The sequence below is a fragment of the Barbus barbus genome, assembly GCF_936440315.1.
Source record: "Barbus barbus genome assembly, chromosome: 48".
NCBI classification, from domain to species: Eukaryota; Metazoa; Chordata; class Actinopteri; order Cypriniformes; family Cyprinidae; genus Barbus; species Barbus barbus.
The window spans coordinates 4,732,387-4,746,747 of NC_136726.1; the positions used below are offsets into that span (position 1 = coordinate 4,732,387).

Sequence of the window (14,361 nt, forward strand, 5' to 3'; positions counted from 1 at the left end):
AACACAACTGACAGAAACAAGGTCAAAATAATATGATTGTAACGATCAATCAACATTCTGGAAAGTTTATGGCAGAACAGGTTTGTTCATAGCTATTAATGCAGTGTCATATGCAGTGCCTTAAGCAACAGCAAAGGCTTTGCTACGAAACGCAAATGCAATACGTCTCTAATATTAATAAGGCAACTATTTGTTCCATTTGTTGTTTACGGACAGAAAGGCTTTCTAGCTGGCGCTCTGGCCCAAATCTCTCAAACACGAGCACTCACATGGGGTCTCCGTTTCGGATGTGCTTGCAGGCGGTCTGGATGACGGACTCGCAGGCCTCATTCAGAGCGCGGTCGATGCGATAGTCGGCCCCGGGGTCCGTTTCCTGTATCAGTGTCTGGAGCTGATGGGACACAGACAGTTATGGAAGCCATAATCAGAGTCATTCATCACAGCCACTGCATTATTGAACACGAATTAATAAAATCTCATGACTTTATTCACGCTTTAAATCAATTCGAACTCAGTTCATTAATCACAGGAAGTACTGAAACAGTGACTGCATGCAGTTATCTTAATATTTTTCAGCCTCTTGGTGATATTAATCATCTTCATATTTATGCATTTCTTTTTTGTTTTATCAGGATAATCAATATTTGGACTAAACAGCCATCTACCTACCTTTCTATCTATCTACCTAGCTATCTGTCTCTCTCCATCAAAACTAAAAATAAAAACAAACAAAAAAAACTAATAAAATACAAAAATAAAAACACAAAAACAAAGGAAAAACTGAAATATAAAAACAGCAATATCCAACTATCAATACAAAAACAAAGGAAAAAACAAAAACTAATAAAAACAAAAACAAAATCTAAATGAAAACAAAAAAAACAAAACTAAAATACAAACATACACAAATAAATAGATACAAATATCTATCTTTCTAACAAAAAAAGCAAAGGAAAAACAATAAATACAACCGTTTATCTGTTTATTAAAAAAACAAAAAAAAAAACATGAAGAGGAAAAAAAATAAACAAACAAGTGTCCTGTAATTTGACCAAGCCTTTGTTTTGACACAATGGGGAAAATAGTTTCTGTTGATCAACCAAATGGCAACTGTATTCCCAAAAATATCTCTCTCCAAAATAATGCCAGATATCATTATTTGGCCTGTACAACACATCGAACCATTGCTAATAGTAAATGTATCTGAGATATTCAAGATATCGACCGGACCAACCAGTAATTGAGTGCATCAAAGTGCATTTCCACTCACAGCTTTCTGGCAGTGGCCTTCCAAGATGCCCTTGTCCCGGGACACCCTCATGAGGCAGTGCAGGGTTCGACCCTTGTGGTGCAGGCCGGAGCAGTGCGTATCAATCTCCCCTCTGCAATGCAGCACAATCTCAGGACTGAGCGAGTAATCTTCCATCAGCATCCGCCTGTAGTCCAGCATCTCTCCCTGACACTCGCCGCTCACGGTTTGCCCTGCGACAGAACGAACGCAAACATGTGGAAACCAGAACTGTAGGGGGCAGAACCTGGGTCCGTCCACATGGCATCAAAGCCTCACCTCGGTGCACGGCTGCCTCCAGACACAGCAGCAGGTACGAGAGCTTGGCCTCTCTGGCTCGGGGCATGGCCGTGTCCATGTTGCAGCGGTATTTACGCAGGTCCGGTTTGCAGGCTTTAGCCAGCGAGTAGCTGACCTTGTAGTCCTGAGCGATCAGCTTCTGACGAGTGGAGAGAGCGTCCTTGCACTGCAGAAAACACAGATACGCAAGTTTAAGTGGAAAAATTTATAATAATAAATAAATGTTTTAAGCGATTTTTAATTTTAGCTGCTAGGTAAATAAATAGATGAGAAGAAATTAAGGATTAAAAAAAAAAAAAAAAAAAAAAAAAAAAAGGGAAATCCACCCAGGGCATGAGTCCGATTTGAACCCATATTTTTCACACGAGCACCACAGATCGACGCACAACAGCAAGTGTGCAACCATTTTAAAATGAAAACACAAATATAGTAGAGCTGTCACAATATCAGATTTTCTCTACATGATTGTGGCAATTATCTATATATATATATATATATAAAAAAAAAAAAATACAATAATGCTATCAGTCAAATTCATCTTTCACCGCTCTTTCTATTTTTTGTACAACGAGTCAATCTACGAGAATGATGATTCACATAATTAGATTTTTTATTAATAAATCACAGTTTGTCAATATTGTGTCACCACTGCTACCTATATTTTAAAATATTTTATTAATATAATATTTTATATAAAATTAAATATAATACGATATAATAATACATTTGAATAATTACTAAATATTGAATGTTAGTGCATTTTAGTATCATTTATACATTAATAATACTAAAATAGTAGTAGCATTTATATATCATACCTGCAAGCTCACAAAAGGTCAAAAAGGTGACAGTTCGTAATATAAACCTTGTAAGGGGGTCTGGTGGCATCCTCCCCCATAATAAAATTATGAATTTAACATGTAAATGAAGCATTCTGGTGCACTGTGACAACAAAATAAAGGAAAAAGACAACATATGCTTCCAGTAAAAACAAACATTTTTGGACAGTGCAACTCTCTTATCAGTGTTCATACTTCTCTTTGTGAGCAGTGGAGTCATTTATTTTTGCAATTTTAATGTCCACAGAGTATGCATTCTATCAACAAACTAGGAAACAGAAGCTGCATCTAAAGTGGCATTACACCGACTGTTTAATGAAGCTGAGGTACCATAAATGCATTTACACCACAAAATTTCAAATGCATTAACAATTTTACAAGATTAATGTTTTAAATAATTTTGAACGTACAAGTTACAAATGTTGGGAAAAATGCAATACTTTTAATTATGAAACCAAACCACCAGTAGATGGCGGTAAATGTTTTAATGAGCGAGTCATTAGTCATTCATTCAAACGGCTGATTCATTCAAAAACAAGGCAAGTGACTACTGTCTTTATGAACGGGTTACTGAATCATCGACTCGCTTGATTCGTTCAAAAACGTGGATTCATTCAGCAACGAAACACCGCTGTGCTGCTCGGAGACACAAAACAGTTCTACTGTGGCTTTGATTGAAACTTCGTCACCTAACTTGAGCAAAAACAGTCAATACTGTATTACGAACTGCGAACTTTGAGTCAGCTTAACTCACAATTAAGAACTTCCACGCTGACAACATGTTTACATGCGGATGTGAGAGTAAGTGTGCGGTCAAAACAGACCGGCTGTGAGATGAGGTGTGTTCGATTTGAAGCAGCAGCGCCCAGACCGATCGGCATTTAGCATCAAAGCACCGCGAGAGCGATTCGAAAGCGTGGAGCCATCTGCTCTCTGTAGCTCTCGCGGTGCTCTGATGTCATACAGCGATTGTTCTGCGCAGTCAAGTCCAACCGAGAAAGAGACTTTGGTCGAACACACTCACGTCTACGAGCTTGCAATTTCTCTCTCTCTCTCTCTGCCCATTTTTATTTTTATATATATTTTTTATTTAGATTAGTCTGTTTTGAGTTAAGTTTTAGTAACTTCATGTCCTTTTCTTTTTATTAGTTTTTGTTCTTTTATATTTCTATTAGGGCTGTCAGTCGATTAAAAAAAATTGTATCTAATTAATTACATGGTGCGGCAATTAATCTAATCACAAAAACTTGGCTGTGAAAATACCCACAAAGGATTATTTAAAACAATTATTGTGGTAAATGAGAAAGTATTATGTAGACATTACAAATAGTAGCTTTAGAAAGAAATATATTATTTGATTCAACATTACACAAACGTTTAGGCTACAATGACCTAACAAACTATAGAACATAAAAGATGATAATTTGAGAAACATCAGTATTTTTTGTTCATGAAATGAAAGTCACTGGTAACCAAGACAGCTTTATTACCATCAGTCTTCAAAAATACCACCTTTGTGTTGTACAAAAGAAAGTCAGTCATTCAGGGTTGAAATGATATGAGGGTGAGTAAATAACAGACTTTTTTGTAAACTATCCCTTTATTTATTTATTTTTAAATGCATGAAATTACACTCTAAAGAAGAAACTAGTGTCTGAGTCATTCATTCGATTCGTTCAAACGGCCGATTCATTCCGTAAACGGCTCTTTATGAACGGGTCTTTGAATCATTGATTCACACGATTCGTTCAAAATGCGGATTCATTCAGAAACTAAACACCACCGTGTTGCTCGGAGACGCACAACAATTCTGCTGTGGTATATTTTTGTTGGCAAAATTGAGCAAAAACACAATATTGCATTTAAAATATAACAATAATAACTTCTTGTTTACTGAACTGTTGTATAAAATCACATTTGCACTCGTGGGATTCGGACATGAACAGCACTTGAGTGATATTGCTCTCGCTGCGGCTGTGATAGCGCTTATGTGATATAAATATGAGACAAAAACTCATACAGGGGCATTTTTGCCCCAATATCTTGAATTTTAGGGCATAACTGCATTTATGGAGTTGTTATCCTGCATCATATTTGTCAAGTCAACTGATGACGTACAGGTCTGTGGGGCGGGGCCAGTGCATTAACTGCGCTAAAAATCGCGTTATTTTTTGCCAATTAAGTTAATGCTTTAAACTGACAGCCCTAATTCCTATACAGCTCTATAAAAGTATTTTGTATTTCAGTTTTAGCAATTCTAGTACTTCAACTTATTTCATTTAGCTGCCATGGCAACATTTCAAATTTGTGTTTACTTTTTTTACAATTTAGGTTTATCATGTAAAATTGATCAAATGTATCAAATACCAGAAGTGCTTTTTAACAGTTTTCGTTAACAATAACACCGGTCTGGGTCAAGGGTAAAACAGCTAAAGCTTTGCATAAAACGCATTTGTAAAGAAGAGGAAGACTATGCTGTGGTTAAGTGCTTGTGTTATAATTTGTCAAGTGTGATCTAGTAAGCCCATTTTCTGTCCACCATCACTATAAACCGTTCTGAGCAATTGCTTCAGCCAAACAAAAACCAAACGTACCTTGTCCGACATGCTCTCCTCAAACTTGTGGTTGAACAGACACTTGTAGACCTTTCCTTCTCCGGCTGGAGTCTGAAACAAACGAACAGAGCAGACTATCAGCACACAGAAGTGCACAGAGAGCGTGTATTAGAGGATCACGCCGTACGTTTTCGCAGAAGCGCTCGCGGTCTTCCCGACAGGCGAAGTAGAGATGGCGGTCGAGGTGGAAGTCGTCGGAGGAGAGCTCGGCCACACGCATGATGGCTTTCTTACAGTCCTCTTTGATGACGTACTGACCCGGCTGCTCCTCGGCTTCAGTCACCAGGCCTTTCTCCAGACACGCGATCACCTCGCCCTGAGAGTGGGCGTCCTGTAGAGAACGGGCATGTGTGCTTAGGACAGACAACAGGTCACATCTACAGTATTTCAACGGCAGTTTAACCAGCTGTCCTGGTCTCCAGAGCAGCAGATCTGAATCTCAGACAAGCTGAACTGACTAAAGTGAAGTACTAGCCAACTGCCTCTGAATCAGTTGACAGCTCCCATTACAATAAAGCATTGGTCGTAAAAAGCCTTTGTCTGTCATGCTAATCAGGGCTACAAGAACTTGGATCGTCATTCCATCAAATTTAATTAATGGGAAAATTCATAGACATTTATTCACACTCAAAAAAAAAAAAAAAAAAGTGTCTTTCGTTCATCGTTTATGCTTGATGTGCGAGAATAAACCTCATTGGTTTTTGTGCTTCAAACAAGCATGTTTGATCTGTTTGTGCGCTGATCAACGTTTAAATGTGAATAAAAGCCTATTGATTACTTTTAAGATGTCTTTAAGAACATTTTGAAGTGTAAAAGTTTCGGTGGAAAGGACTTGCGTGACAAATCGCTCAGGTTTCATTAAAAATATCTTAATTGTGCTTTAAAGATTAATGAAAGTCTTATGGGTTTGGGATATTTGAATAAGTTGTATAAATCTTGCCAATTTTCTTTTGTGGGTGAAGTAGCCTTGTATTATAACGCTGCCCGATATTAACATGCTTATTAATTGTTACATTATGTCCAATAAACAATAAATAGCTGATATTAAATCTCTATACTATTGTCAACAGTAGTATATTTTTATTTAATGCCATGTCAGCATCTTAGGCTATTTTCACAGCAAAGACAATTAAAAAAATCCAAGTATAACAAATACATTGTCAACAACAAAAAAACCCACTAACAACAAAAATCAGTCATTTTAAATTCTACAAATTCAATTAGGCATCACAACACTAATGTACAGTATGAGAAATTGATATTTATTTTGATTCACTTAATATTACATTTAAGAGGGTTATATTTTTAAATTAAATTTAAACTAACTTCAAGTGAGTGTTAAATGGTTAAAATAAGTTAAGCATGCATAATTAAATATCCAATATCAACCGATGAAAAACCCCCCGAAAACAACTTGTCAGAACAGTTTCAAGAACAACTTCAAACAGAGCTGCAAAGATGAATAAAATAAAGAGCTCTAAAAAGCATGTATTTGTTGCTTTAGTGTTCGGCTACAGTCCTGTATTTAACATTAATGTAGCAGAAACTTGCAGAGCTGCTAAAAATACTGGCGCTGTTATCAGAAAGCATCAAAAAGTTAAGTGGTTTTAAAAAAAAAAAAAAAAAAAAAGTGTTACATCCTTTTTCAAAGACTGTGGTCATACTGCTGCTTTCAGTTACCCACGATGCACCGGGGCTTACCTTCTCTCCAGTGTTGACGCTTCCACAGTGCAGTTTGTTGATGTCGTCCTTGCACTGGTCCATGAAGCCGCAGATCAGCCGGTAATCGCTGAAGATGATGCTGGTCATCTTGGTGATGTACTGGTTACACTGGTACTCGGAGATGTTGGTGCGGTGATCTACTAAACACGACACCAGGTAACCCTTCCCACGTTCCTCAGCGGCACACTCTTTAATCTGGAGACAAACCAGGTTTATAGTGACTTTGTGGTACAGTCTGAAATAAAAGTTTGTTTTCCTTCGCCACCTCCACGCATACTTACCCCACTGATGGTGGTCTTGCACACCTCAACAGCAACAGACTCAAACTTCGGATCGGTCGTCAGATTGAACTTGTAGTTCCACAGCAGCTAAAAATAAAACAAGATTCATTTATTTACACAACTTAATCTTACAGTATTGAATGCATTTTAATACACCAGTTTGGATTTCCCTTTATTATCTTATCTTAGTTATTTTAAATTATATTAATTTAAAACATAAAAAAACAAACAATTTAGACATTAGACTAACTGAATAAATAAAATAAATCCAAAATTAAACAAGATTAAAACACTATTACTTGAAAGTGAGAATATTTATATTTGTTGCATTAAAACAAAAATATGTAAAAAAACCCAAATAAAACACACAAAAATCAAACAAAACAAAAAGATTAGTTAACCTCACTTTAGTTTGAAATATCAACTAAAACTCCAGCTAGTTTGGTTGGGTTTAACCATCAACCGTCATTCAGATAAACATCCAGGACCAGAAATAACAGGAATAGTGTGTGAACACTTACATGATTGCAGTCTGCAGCGATCTCCGTCTCCTAAAGAGAGGTTAAGAGGAGAAAACATAAATAAGTGTTCCCACAGACAAAAGTAATGCATGTGCAAAACGCCATGATTTTCAAGACTAGCCTTGTATAGTTACACTGGTTTTAGGTTCACCCCAATATTTAAAGGGCATTTGCTTACAAATAAGTAGAATGAATAAGTGCAACAATATAACTGAACACAGTGCCTCAAAGAGCATTTAGAGTGTTTGACTTGACAACATTTGTTGTGGGATGCTCAAAAACACTGACACACTTCAGCAACCAAAAATGTCTGAATATGTACAGCTGCAGCACTGGTGCTTTAAAACAGCATAAAAGAGCCAAGAAAAGAGTTACACCACACAAACAATAGTCAAATATTGTGACCCATCTATAGTAAGCAATGCATAAAATAGTAACAGTTGCTAATGTTTGTAGATGTGCATTTACTTTTAATTAAAACTAGATGCAAACAGAAATCAGCTTCCTGTTGCACATCTTGTGTGTGGACTGCTAATATTTAGCAAGAGTTTTAGATGATGTCTCTATCTGATAATTAACATTGACAAATTAAACAACTGAGTATGAAAATGCATTATTAAAACAACCGAATTAAACTTCAGGATCTTTTTAACTTCAGTTTAGGCAGATTAAACAGAATGAGCTGAAAGCAATCAATACATCAAAACTTTTCTTTATTTTTGCCTTTTAGTATCACCGAATTTCACATAATCTGGTGGATTTGCATTATTTCATGCTGGGAGGATGTTTGTTCACATTCTCCTGGAGAATCAAATGTGTGCCGAGTAAATACCGCAAGTCTCAAATGACAAAGCACACCGTTTAAAGCTAACATACCAAAACACACTGGTAATCAGCATGTCAAATAAACACACTGGTAATCAGCATGTCAAATAAACACACTGGTAATCAGCATGTCAAATAAAGACACAGCCTGCATATAATTCACTATGATACTCTCTCCCCGGTGCGATTCTTCGGAAGGAAGTGAAAGGTTAAAACATACAGCAATGTTTGGCATGATAAGAACACAAAGTATTTTGCAATCTTGTGACGGATGATCGAGCATTTAAGTTTGACAAATGTGTGACATTCACTGCAAAGCAAAAGTTATTTGACAAATATGAGCACACAGTAACGAAGAATTAGAGAGAAGGTCAGCATCTGTAGAAACTGAGAGAGTATGTCTTCAACATGAGCAATCAACATAACAGTAGGGTTCTCCCTAACCGTGCTGACTTGATACTGATCTTTATTTGAACAGCTGAGAACAAGCCCAGACAGAAAGCATCCCCAGCATAGCACAGGACAGCTGTTAACGGCCCGCTGTAAATATCAAGCGTGTAATTCTTGATTCTCATGGAGCTGAAGGCCTTGATAAGTGTCACAATGTTACTAAAAACGGCATCCAAATCCAATCAAAGACACAGCAACCTGTATTGACCTCGGCCTGTGCTGAGAGCATCGTCTTAGCCTTTGAGAGTTGTAACGGGGTTTATTAACTCAAAGGATTTAAAGCTACAGCTTCTCTGGCAATTATGCTGCATCTGTCTATAATATATAATGCAAGTGAAAAGGATAAAATTATAACATTTTTATAACCCTGTATGATTGCGAAGCAATATTAGGATACTGCTTAGAGAGGAGAAAAATCACGACTAATTTGGGCCGTTGTCGCCACAGCATCATGTAAATGGCCTGGCGACAAGATCTTTTCTTCAGCTTTGTCAGGATTTTATTTTAGAAAACAGTATTTTTAAAAAGCCACCAGGGCCTTTTGCCTCCAGCAGATTATAAAAAATGGAGGTAAACAAACTGTCTCCATTCAGTCTTTATGAGAAACAATGAGGAACATTGTACAGCTAAATAATTGACCTTACAGTAAGGACTCGCACTGACAGTGATTCTCCATTGGAAGAGAAATCCTAAAGTTAATTTATAGTCTGATAAAAACACTGAAAACTCAAGGATATCTTCACATGATCATTAAGCAATAAAATGTTACAAACTAAAAAACAACCTGAACTAGATCAAGTGATGACCCATAACAAAATGACCTATAACAGCTGAGAAACAAGCTGTAATGGTAATGAACAGTCGGCGAGTTAACCTGTAATGTGATGAACAGCTGAGAAATAACCTGCAATGTGATGAACAGCTGAGAAATAACCTGCAATGTGATGAACAGCCAGAGAAATAACCTGCAATGTGATGAACAGCCAGAGAAATAACCTGCAATGTGATGAACAGCTGAGAAATAACATGTAATGTGATGAACAGCTGAGAAATAACCTGCAATGTGATGAACAGCCAGAGAAATAACATTTAATTGTAGTGAACAGCCAGATAAATAACCTGTAACAGTGATGAACAGCCAGAGAAATACCCTGCAAGTGATGAACAGCCAGAGAAATAACCTGTAACAGTGATGAACAGCTGGGAAATATTTAGTTGTAGTGAACAGCCAGATAAATATCCTGCAATCTGATGAACAGCTGAGAAATAACCTGCAATGTGATGAACAGCTGAGAAATAACCTGCAATGTGATGAACAGCTGAGAAATAACCTGCAATGTGATGAACAGCCAGATGAAATAACCTGCAATGTGATGAACAGCCAGAGAAATAACCTGTAACAGTGATGAACAGCTGGGAAATATTTAATTGTAGTGAACAGCCAGATAAGTATCCTGCAATCTGATGAACAGCTGAGAAATAACCTGCAATGTGATGAACAGCCAGATGAAATAACCTGCAATGTGATGAACAGCCAGAGAAATAACCTGCAATGTGATGAACAGCCAGAGAAATAACCTGCAATGTGATGAACAGCCAGAGAAATAACCTGCAATGTGATGAACAGCCAGAGAAATAACCTGCAATGTGATGAACAGCCAGAGAAAATGACCAACCATTAACAGGCTCTGCCTGCCAGGCCTGAACAATCCAATACACCAGATCACAGAACCAACACCAAATCCATAATCAGCACAAGTAAAAGGAAACCTAGTTCTGTGCTAGTTAAGAATCATTCAACAAAATGTTCAACAAAAGTAAAAGCACTGTTTGTGTAATCAGTACCAAGAGCTAATTACTTGACACTGACAATAAACTGAACAATTCAGAAATATTACACAAGGACCTCAATGGTCATATTGCTTCCGTATTTGTGATCATGCAACGATTCAAACATTGGTGCTGTTTCACCAAACAATGGCTAACCCTTGACAAACTAGTAGCAGTACTCCCATATCATGGACCCTATACAAATGAACACTGCACAACCAGTCAGTCAAGTCGAACAAAAGCAGAAATTCAGTATACAAGCCATCCTTGTTCGTACCAAGGATAACTACAATGAAACCACAACTATAAAGTTTTAATAATTGTTCTAATTATTCCACAACTACAATAACATTGAGTAATGATGATATCCCCGGAATCACTTTCAGAATTTTTATAAGTATTTTTAGTTATTTTTGAGGTGAATGCAACTAAAACAGAAACACAAATATTTGCAAATACTGTGAAGAATAGAAAAAAGGATTTTTTTTCAGATATACCCATTCATGAGAATTATAATTCTGCTTATAAGAATATGAAAATGAGCTTTCTCAGAAGCGCACGATGCAACATTATATCAGCCATTTAATCTGCTGATTGTTGATTGAATGTTCATTTACTCAAACTCTTGCATGTTTGGAACAGTCTTTCCTCTGATGTACACAAAAGATGATATTTTGAAGGATGTTGACATCCAAATAGTTGACGGCAGCCACTGACTTACATAGTAAGGTAAAACACTACGTCAATGCCTACCGTCAACTGTTTAGTTGCCAACATCCTTCAAAATATCTTCTTTTGTGTTCATCAGAGGAAAGAAACTCTTACAGGTTTGGAATGACATGAGAATCATTTATTTATTTATCATCATTTTTTTTTTACATTTATAACAGCCCAAGTATACCTTTATACATATAGAATGCTGCACCAAACCAATTATTAAGGGGAAAAATGTAAACAAACCAACTGTATAGCGGATTCAATTCCAATTCAGCCCATTGCAAGGGTTCGCCCAGAAGTGGGCACTCATGCAACATAATCAATAACATACATCCGAGTAAACCAGGCGGAGGGCAGTTTGCGAGTCAAGGGCTTAAAAAGACCGCACTAGAACGCAGCCATGTAGTCAATAGTGGGCGGGGTTTAAGCACTAAACGATAGGAGAAGTCCAGCATGGGTCACCAGAGAGAAATCAGACAATTTAACAAAGAGTTAAATATTACAAGGTCAAAATTTAATTAAATATTTGCATAAAGCGCAAAAATAGATTTTAATTTCCAAAACAGAAAATCATGTGTAGTTTTATTTATAATGCCGACTTTAACAGAAGCCATTGTGCTCATCTTATTTGCTAGCATTACATAATTTACCACCCTTGCTACTATAATATCAGCGACGCCATTTTTCATCATAATATCATATAATTCGCCGCAGGCAGCTCATTAGGGATTGAGACAGAGCCATTAACAGGAAGCACTCTATTAATCGTGATAACCGGATCTTAAATCCCCCCCAAAACTGCCTGTGTGTGACATTCAGAGACCTTTCTTATCAAACTGCGTCTGGTTTTTAAATATGAATAAATATCTTCTCGCGCTTGTACCTTATGAATCTATATGATGTTTAACTTATGAATGTCACACAAAGACGCTGCAGATCCAGGTGTGTGTGAGTATAGTGTATGTGAGTATAGCGTGTGAGAGTATAGCGCGTGTGAGTATAACAGTGTGCTAGTATCACCGCGTGCTAGTATCACCGCGTCTTTTAGTATAACAGCGTGTTAGTATAGTGTGTTAGCATAACAGCGTGTTAGTATAGTGTGTTAGTATAACAGCGTGTTAGTATCACCGCGTCTTTTAGTATAACAGCGCGTGTGAGTATAACAGCGTGTGTGAGTATAGCGTGTGTTAGCATAACAGTGTGTGTGTGAGTATAGCGTGTGCTAGTATAGCGTGTGTGTGAGTATAGCTTATGCTAGTATAGCGTGTGTGTGAGTATAGCTTATGCTAGTATAGCGTGTGTGAGTATAGCGTGTGTGTGAGTATAACAGTGTGTGCGAGTATAGCTTGTGTTAGCATAACAGTGTGTGTGTGTGAGTATAGCGTGTGAGTATAGCTTGTGCTAGTATAGCGTGTATGTGAGTATAGCTTATGCTAGTATAGCGTGTGTGTGAGTATAGCATGTGAGTATAGCGTGTGTTAGTATAACATTGTGTGAGTGAGTATAACAGTGTTAGTATAGCATGTGTGCGAGTATAGCGTGTGAGTGAGTATAGCTTGTGTTAGTATAGTGTGTGAGTATAACAGTGTTAGTATAGCATGTGTGCGAGTATAGCGTGTGAGTATAGCGTGTGAGTGAGTATAGCTTGTGTTAGTATAGCGTGAGTGAGTATAGCTTGTGTTAGTATAGTGTGTGAGTATAACAGTGTTAGTATAGCATGTGTGCGAGTATAGCGTGTGAGTGAGTATAGCGTGTGAGTGAGTATAGCTTGTGTTAGTATAGCTTGTGTTAGTATAGCGTGTGTTAGTATAGCGTGTGTTAGCATAATACACTAGCAGTCAGTTCTGCTCTGTAACGTTACGCGGCTTTAAGAAACACAGACTATGCATTAAATACAGACTCGGCCGTGTTTCTTACGTCTTTTCGGTCCTGCAGGCACTCGAGCACGGCCAGGTTGTTGTTCCAGGAGTGTTTGGGGCAGATCCGGCTCACGTCCTCCCGACAGGCCGCCTCCTCCGCGAGCTTCCAGCCGCCGCTGCGCCGCACCGCCGAGGCCCCGTCTACCGCCGCGTTTCTGCCTCTTTCGGGATTATCCGCGGCGTTTTCGGTGTCCGGTTTGCCTCCATGAGCGGAAGACATCCAGCCGGAGATGAATATCAACAGCAGCAGTCGCTGCACACGTCTACACGCCGCCATCTTCACGGAGACAATTTACGGCCAGGAGGACGCTCATGAATATTAATTAGCAGGCGCTGACGTCGCGTCGCTTCCTGTAGGTCTTATTAATATTCATGATATGAATCCCGAACCGTAGGATTCGTCAGTTCTCGGTTGAAGTGGTGCGGAATTCAGGGTTCACGAACGAAACATGGGCCACGTACACTGAGATTTAAAATAATCGGATTATTAGATGAAAGGAAGATAAGGAAAGAAATAAGCATGAAATGGGCGGGGCTTAGAGGTCCAGACTTTGTACGATGGGTGTGTAAATATAAGTATCGTTATTTTGTTTGAACTTTTCACTGTGTATTCTCAGTCAAACCATTTTAAGTTGATTAGTGTCTTTATTCAGGAAAAATGATGCTCCACAACGCTGCTGCAGTAACGCATTTAGTGTTGTCACCTGGTTCCTGTGACTTTTCTCAGCGAGGACCAGGATGCACCAATCACCATCGTTTATTATTACAGCAGTGTTTTTATTTTAATCGAGATTCTTCCTGTGTTTGAATTACATTGTCAAACTATATTTCTAACATTTCAATTATTCTATCTTTTATATCCAAAATCCCATTGGAAAAACCTTTATCATATGCCAACAAAATGAAATGTCGATTTCTAAAGTTTATGTAAATTAGTAAGTAGAATATACCTTGCATATTTAAACATATTTCAGAAAACTTGCAATACAAATAAATTATTTTAATATACTATGCTTAATAATGGAAAGGGGAAAGTATGGTGAGATCACTATTC

General features: G+C 37.7%; 1 protein-coding gene across 2 annotated transcripts in view; it reads right to left on the reverse strand.

The window, feature by feature from the left end:
• Window positions 1-13,635, reverse strand: part of LOC306866656 (Golgi apparatus protein 1-like) — a 28,919-nt gene extending 15,284 nt beyond the window's left edge. Inside the window, exons 1-9 of one of the 2 annotated variants that reach the window (XM_079411934.1) lie at window positions 13,306-13,635; window positions 7,567-7,596; window positions 7,046-7,132; window positions 6,744-6,959; window positions 5,170-5,373; window positions 5,022-5,093; window positions 1,568-1,754; window positions 1,271-1,482; window positions 270-391 (exon numbers count right to left, since the gene is read on the reverse strand). In XM_079411934.1, coding sequence (XP_079268060.1) covers window positions 270-391; window positions 1,271-1,482; window positions 1,568-1,754; window positions 5,022-5,093; window positions 5,170-5,373; window positions 6,744-6,959; window positions 7,046-7,132; window positions 7,567-7,596; window positions 13,306-13,584 — 1,409 coding nt within the window. In that variant the 5' untranslated portion in view covers window positions 13,585-13,635. The remainder of the gene's footprint in view (window positions 1-269; window positions 392-1,270; window positions 1,483-1,567; window positions 1,755-5,021; window positions 5,094-5,169; window positions 5,374-6,743; window positions 6,960-7,045; window positions 7,133-7,566; window positions 7,597-13,305) is intronic. The other variant, XM_079411933.1, reaches the window with a different exon arrangement.
• Between the last annotated feature and the right edge of the window lie 726 nt (window positions 13,636-14,361).